The following is a 7200-nucleotide window of genomic DNA, read 5'->3' as shown; positions in this document are numbered from 1 at the left end:
ACGCCGTCTTCCTAGACTCACCGAGAGCAAATTCTCATAATAATGATTAGATCTAGGTCAAACTGAGCAGCAGTAGCTCGGAGTTAATATCCACTGCCGAGACTCCTGCGATCAGATTCTAGCTTGTGTTGTTAAGAAGTCATTCTTCTTACGCGATATAATAATACGATCTTCAACAGAAAGAAACAACAGCTAAACGCGATTTGCAAACAGAAATATCGGTATTTTAGGTTGCTTTTAAACCACAGAGTATTAAGTCATTATACTCCGTGTTTTAAATACTATTTAAAGGTGACATTATTTTTTCTGCAGCTTGTTGTGCGAAATGAAACATTTTCCTTCTTTTTTAAAAACATTTCAAGTTCTTATGTTTCCTTCGTAGTCTAGGATGGAGGGAAAACATGGAGTTGAACACAGGCTATAATTTTATTGTAAATTGTGAACTAACACATCTTTCTCAAAGCGTTCTCTAAACATTTTACTAGTTTTTTTTTTTTTTTTTTTTTTTTTTCCCCTTCAAAGAAGGTGTGTGAACCTGAGAAAAGTTGGCGCTGGCTGATTGATCGAAAATGAGATCATTCTCTGAAATAGTTCAAAAGTCCCGTTATTTTGCATTTTGAAACGTTATAAAGAGATCTTTTAATATCATTTATAACTTTTAATCCTGTTTTAATACTATTTATATCTGCGTCGTTTTGCATTTCAGTACTTCTCAGAATAGCGATAACCTAACAAATTAATGTAAAATCTAAGAAATGATTTGAAATACAGTTCGCATGTAGTAATAATAGATATAATCCAACTAATCATTAGAAAGTCTAAGAAAAGGTTTGAAATACAGTTTGCATGTAAGAGTAAGGGTAAATTCTATATCACCTTGTGCAATGAATGTTTCATTAAAGACAAATATTTTATCTGATTACTAGTAAAGATTTTTCATCAACACTGGTAATTTATTTACAGTTGATTTCCTTACTTTCGATGCTTTTTACCAAATTTATCGTCAGTAGTTCCATCGTCAAGAAGTCAAGATTTACTGCCTGTTTAAATATCAAGCCTATCATAAGTTTTATAATATTGTGAGTAAATTAACTCATTCAGAAATTCACATTTTTACGTAAAAATGTATTTTATGGCTGTAATTTCCCTATCGTCTTTTAATTCCATCTTATTATGCACAAGCCACAAATAAAATTTATTGGAGTATCTGTTTCTGTAATTGGCATCACAATATAATGCCTCTGTCGGCAATTTCCGCTTCCGCTCAATTAATTAGCTAGTGTCAAATCATACATTCTCGTATTTTGATAAGTATGTGTTATACTTTTACCATAAATGGTGTGTGTGTAGACATGTTTTAAATAATATCATAGAAGAGTATTCTCACCGTAAATGAATTATATGTATTTGTATCTGAAGCAAATTTCAGGAATTAAATTTTGAAATATTTGAAATGAAGTGTGACCGACAAAGGTCGCCGCACCTTCTTGTATTTAATATTATATACACAAATTCGTGTAATGATATAAAACTTAGTCGCATTAGTTTTAAATGTAGTTTGCCCATCATTTGCTTTAGTGTGTATTGAATAATAAAATATTGCAACTGCTTTTAAAATTTAAAAGTGAAAGCATTTTTATACCTTGACGTTAATAATATAGCTATGTGTATGGTGTAGATCTGTTTTTTTGTTTATAGAGTCAGAAATAAAGTATATATTTAGATAGTGATATCATTAAAAAAATTTTATCAGTTCTTTTTAAGATCTTCCTGTTGTGCATTACTATTATTCATTGACCAGTTGCAGGACATAAAAAATCAGTAATTAAATGTGTTAGTATACTCTGGAAAGTGGAGTAGTTTTGATAAGTATGAGAATCAGCTGTCTAGAATCTTGTATAGCTGTAGCAATCTTGATTTAACTTTTAATGAGGGAACATTATAATGTATATAATTTTATCATAGTTTGAAAAAAATAATCCAAGACATTGTATGAAAAATCAGTTTCAATGTTTAAAATGTGTATAGCATGTATGTTATACAGCCTAGCTTTCTGCATAAGTTAGTCTGAAGAAATAAAATAATAATTGAAAGAGCTTTATCAATAAAATTTTGAAAAACAAATGGTATATACATTCTGTAGCAGGTCTGTTTTGAAATGGTAGATGATGCCAAACAGCAGTTAGGAAATTTTTCATTAAAATATCAGAATTACTTTGTATTATCTGTAAGTTCATATGTTCCAATAAACACATGGAATTTTCTCATCTTTTAAACATTAATAATTTCTCTGATATGTATAACCACTCGTTTAAACATTCTCAACTTTCTGTCAGCTCGAGGGGCCCACCAGGTGCTGAGTGGTAAAGTTGTTGAACACTGCTAGTTTCGATCTAAGTTAGATTCCAGGCGAACAAGCTATCTGCATTGGCGTTTTCATGGTTTTCCTCATGATTAACTTGTATATGAGCCAGTTTTTCTTAGAAAGTCCTTCACAAAGGCTGCCTAAGGGAACTAAGGATACTAAGAACTGCCTAAGGATTGAGAAACTTTAAATATCGGGAAAAGTTTTTAATGTTATCTATCAATTACGGAGTATTACTTTATTTGGAAATTTTCCTTATTCCAATTTGCAATGATAATTAATTTTAACTAAAGCAATGCTGGTTAGTGAATTAATTAAAAGAAGATATACAAAACTATCTGATCAAGAGAAGTAATTGCTTCGTAGAGAAATTTCTAATTATCTTACATTATTACATTATCTTGCATTTTATAAAAGCCCTACATACCAAGCTCATTTACTAAGAGTTGAACTTTACAAAAATTGTTTATTTGTTTTATCTATTCAGACATTGGTTGAGTAGAGGTAGTTTTTCATAAAGCCTGCTTGGTATTCTCTTTCATTCTTTGGAAGTCTTTAATGTTTAGTCATATTTCTTGTATGCCAGATATCACCAGTTTGGTTAACGTTCTTACCTCTTTTTAATTCATCCCACCTTCCTAACATGCCTTTGTGGTGTGGTGGTCTGCACACTGGACACGTATTCCAGAGTTTTCCGATGAAGGCGTTGCTAATTTTTCAATTACTCTTGCCTGCTTCCAAAAGTACCTAATGTCTTTACAGTGGAACCTGAACTAAAAGGGTGGTGGATGATGATTTTCCCCACCCAGGATTTGGCGATTGGGTCCCCTAAAAACCCCAGTCGTCCTTTAAAAGAAGGAGTATATGAGGTATTTCTCCCACCTTCCTAGCATGCCTTCATGATGTGGTGGTCTACACACTGGGCATGTATTCCAGAGGTCCGCGGTTCGATTCCTGGCGAAAGCATTGCATATTTTTCATTTTGTCTGCTTCCAAAAATACCTAATGTCTCTACAATGTAACCACATTTTTCATGTCATTTAATTGGTTTTCGTCTTTTGTTGTTTTTTCACTGCAATGAATTTCATGATTTGTGATTTGCTGAGAGATGAATAAGTGGCTAAACTCTTTCTTCAAAAAGGAGCTATTCTTCACAAGGAAAGTTTGTGTTTGAATAACCACCTCATGAAATTAAAATGTGAATTAAGGTCAAAATGGCTACACAGTCTTCATTCTTGCCTTGAAGAAATATATGTCCAAACACAAATGTTTCTTGTTGGGTAACGTATTTGTTTTGGTACTAATTCATTTTTTGCTCAGTGTTGGTTAATGTATATTAAATTTTGAAAACCAAAGCATATTTCGGTTGATCTTTACAATATGGTAACTGGTAGTTTGACGACATTTTGGAGGCGATAAAGGTTACTACCTGGCACTTTGGTAATAATGTGAGCAGTACTCAGTTCCGATTACGCATTATTTTGTGTGAGGGAAATGAGAGATTATGGGATATGTCATGTGATATTAATGGACGAATTACGGTTCTTTAATCGGAAAAGGGGGGGGAAATCGGGAAAAATCTGGAAATTTTGTATTTGGCTTTATTCTGTGTTGTGTGAAACAGTGTTCGTGAATTTTAGATCCCATGGCCGTAACTAAAGTGAATTCGAAATGGGTTTTTATGTATGTATTAATTTAATGTATGTGCTCATTTATATTTTAAGTAGTGTTTTTGAATTTAATTATATTTTAATTAAATGATAGTTATTTTGTGAATTTTATGTTTGTAGGAATTTGGTATACGTTTAAGTTGAAGTAAACGTGCATGGAAATAATTTAAATATTTGATACTAAGTATTTGTAATGCTTGCGGTATGAATTCGTTGGTGACGTGTATAATGTAATAGATGATTTAGAGGTAAAAGTTTTTGGATATTTTATTTATTTTATATTTGGAAATGTTCATATTTGGAAAGGGTAAATACTTTTTTGCGATCAGGTCATTTCATATATGTTCTTTTTACCGGGTTTAAAGATTGAGAAAATTGTCATGTATTTTCATGAAATTTTTCTAATTTATGAGAAAAAAGCAGTGTACATGGATATAGTGAAGAGTGTGCGCAATGCCATTTTTGTGCAATTCTGGGATGTTTTTTTAAGTAAAAATAAGTCGACGTGTACATGGTTTAGTGATATTTTGATTAAATGATAGTTATTTTGTGAATTTTATGTTTGTAGGAATTTGGTACACGTTTAAGTTGAAGTAAACGTGCATGGAAATAATTTAAATATTTGATACTAAGTATTTGTAATGCTTGCGGTATGAATTCGTTGGTGACGTGTATAATGTAATAGATGATTTAGAGGTAAAAGTTTTTGGATATTTTATTTATTTTATATGTGGAAATGTTCATATTTGGAAAGGGTAAATACTTTTTCGCGATCAGGTAATTTCATATATGTTCTTTTTACCGGGTTTAAAGATTGAGAAAATTGTCATGTATTTTCGTGAAATTTTTCTAATTTATGAGAAAAAAGCAGTGTACATGAATATAGTGAAGAGTGTGTGCAATGCCATTTTTATGCAATTCTGGGATGTTTTTTTAAGTAAAAATAAGTCGGCGTGTACATGGTTTATGTGTATGTGTTATTTTGAAAAACGCGTAAGGAGTATGGTATTGTGCACTTTTTCCCAATTTTGCAGTGAATATTTGTCATGATTAAGCAGTTTTGTTAGATAAAATTTCTAGCATAAGTGTAATTCGGCTAGTAGATTGTTGGAAGAAGTGTTCAGTAGATAAAAAGAAAAGAAACATGTCTTTACTTCGTGAAGACAAAATGGCGGCGGGAAAAAAAAATAGAGGGTTGCTGTAGGAGAGTTGGTCGCCAAATTTTCGCCAAAAAAAACGCCAAGTTACCATAATGTAAAGATCAACCCATATTTCAAATGATACATACTAGAATGGTTGATTTGATTAATTACATAAAAATGGTATGTGACAATTCTTTATTATCATCCTAACACTAAAATCACAAACTGGCTGGTGTAAAATTGATGAAAGCTTTAAGTCATATTCTTCCTCCACTATCGGTTTTCGAAGAATTTTGTTGTGAAATCAGAGATTGCATTTTATTGATGTTTCTGAGTATTTCATTTTATCTAGTATTGAACAGCAGCTTGTGAAAATAAATAACCCAAAATTTGCCATCTTGGCACCGAAAGTGTATGTTTTGTCTTTAATAGAAAAATACCCGAGTAGATAAGTATTGTAAACACAGGCATTTAAGAAAAAAAATATTGCACAGAAGAAACACTGTATTGGCATCTTTATTTCGTGATATGCAAACAGAATAATTTAGTGAGCCATAAGATATTATATTTAGATGTAAAACTCTTGTCATTAATGTAACTGTATTTATGTCAATAAATGATGTATTGCAGGAGATGCTGTTTAATGTTATTTAGGGCACTTTTTCATTCGATCAAGATGGCAGTGAAACCAAAAGTTGTTTTTGTGTTGGGAGCACCAGGTGCTGGTAAAGGAACCCAATGTAAAAGAATTGTCGAGGTAAGTTATTAATATAATGTTTTAGAAAGTAATACAGTCAAAAGTCGTTAATTCAGACACCCATAATCCGGAATGATCTATAATCTGGACCTCAAAGCTAAAAACTTTCTGCGCATGCGCCGCGTTGACACATGGGCATAGGCGTTTACGCGTGCGAATAAGACCTTTTACCACTGCGCATATTCGTGTGCGCAAGCACAGAATACGTTTTCACGTGCGCGTTTTATGTATAATGGACGGTATAATCTAAAATTATCTATTTCAGTTAATGTTGATGATTGCGTTGTTCCTTAATCTTCGAATTGGATCCGGCTTATTATTTTTTGCAGACTGTAAGAGCAATTTTATAAAAGTAAACTTGAACTTTCGATTATGTCAAATAGAATTTCCGATTCTGGAGCTCCCAAAAAATCGTACAAAACAAAAGTATGTTTCGATGTCCATCAAACAAAAAGTGGAATTGCTGCAAAAAATGGATAAAGACATGAAGAATGTGACAGAGAGGTTAGTGAAAACGAAAAAATTTCGATTGACAAGTTAGTTGGTATTCTCCGCACAACAATTAACGGGACTTGAACAGCGGAACTTTGTAACTGAACTAGAAATTGTGTCTGTTTATAGAATTAAAGAGAAAGTATTATCACATAAAACGAAGCAACTTAAAACAACTTACATTGAAAGAAATGTTTAATAAAGTAAACAAATAAATATTAAGCTCTTTTTTTTTGTAAATTTTGATACCCTTTAGTTCTTTATTTCATAAATTAAGGTTTCATATTTTTAATTTTAGAATTTCTGCATGCCATCTTACGAGATTTAAACTGATGATCTATAATCCGGAATCGCCGAAGTCCGGATTAACGACTTTTGACTGTATAAAACATTATCTTAATAGGCATTAGCTTAATTGCTTCTAAAACTACCATTAATAAGGTATTGCTTTTATGCAGTCGACATTCGACTGAAAAATTACAAATATCTGTGTGTTTTAATGAAAGTTCCCTTTTTTAATAAATTTCTTCACGTTGAACATGAAACAGCTACGAATCCTTCAGTGGTAGGTGATAGACTAGCTCATTTCTTGGGAACGTTTCTTCTAGCTTCAGTTTAGATGTGATAACCTCATTAACTCTCTGGCTGCTCGTCCCACGATTTTCACGGGCAACTCAAAGTAGCAAAATTTGCTCATCCCACGATTTTCGCGTGCATGTGTTTTTCTTCCTTTATTAAAAAGCGCGTCTTGCCTTTTCACCGTTTAACCAATGA

General features: G+C 32.1%; 1 protein-coding gene across 2 annotated transcripts in view; it reads left to right on the top strand.

The window, feature by feature from the left end:
* Positions 1-1228: 1228 nt before the first annotated feature.
* Cmpk (cytidine/uridine monophosphate kinase Dak1) overlaps positions 1229-7200 on the top strand; it is a 30393-nt gene continuing 24421 nt past the window's right edge. The window contains exons 1-2 of one of the 2 annotated variants that reach the window (XM_085827048.1): positions 1229-1311; positions 5808-5934. In XM_085827048.1, coding sequence (XP_085683174.1) covers positions 5821-5934 — 114 coding nt within the window. In that variant the 5' untranslated portion in view covers positions 1229-1311; positions 5808-5820. The remainder of the gene's footprint in view (positions 1312-5807; positions 5935-7200) is intronic. The other variant, XM_085827049.1, reaches the window with a different exon arrangement.

Source organism: Stegodyphus dumicola, chromosome 11 (assembly GCF_044657685.1).
Source record: "Stegodyphus dumicola isolate Sdum_Otavi_A_Nest chromosome 11, ASM4465768v1".
Classification (NCBI taxonomy): Eukaryota; Metazoa; Arthropoda; class Arachnida; order Araneae; family Eresidae; genus Stegodyphus; species Stegodyphus dumicola.
This window is presented reverse-complemented; position numbering and strand designations above follow the sequence as displayed.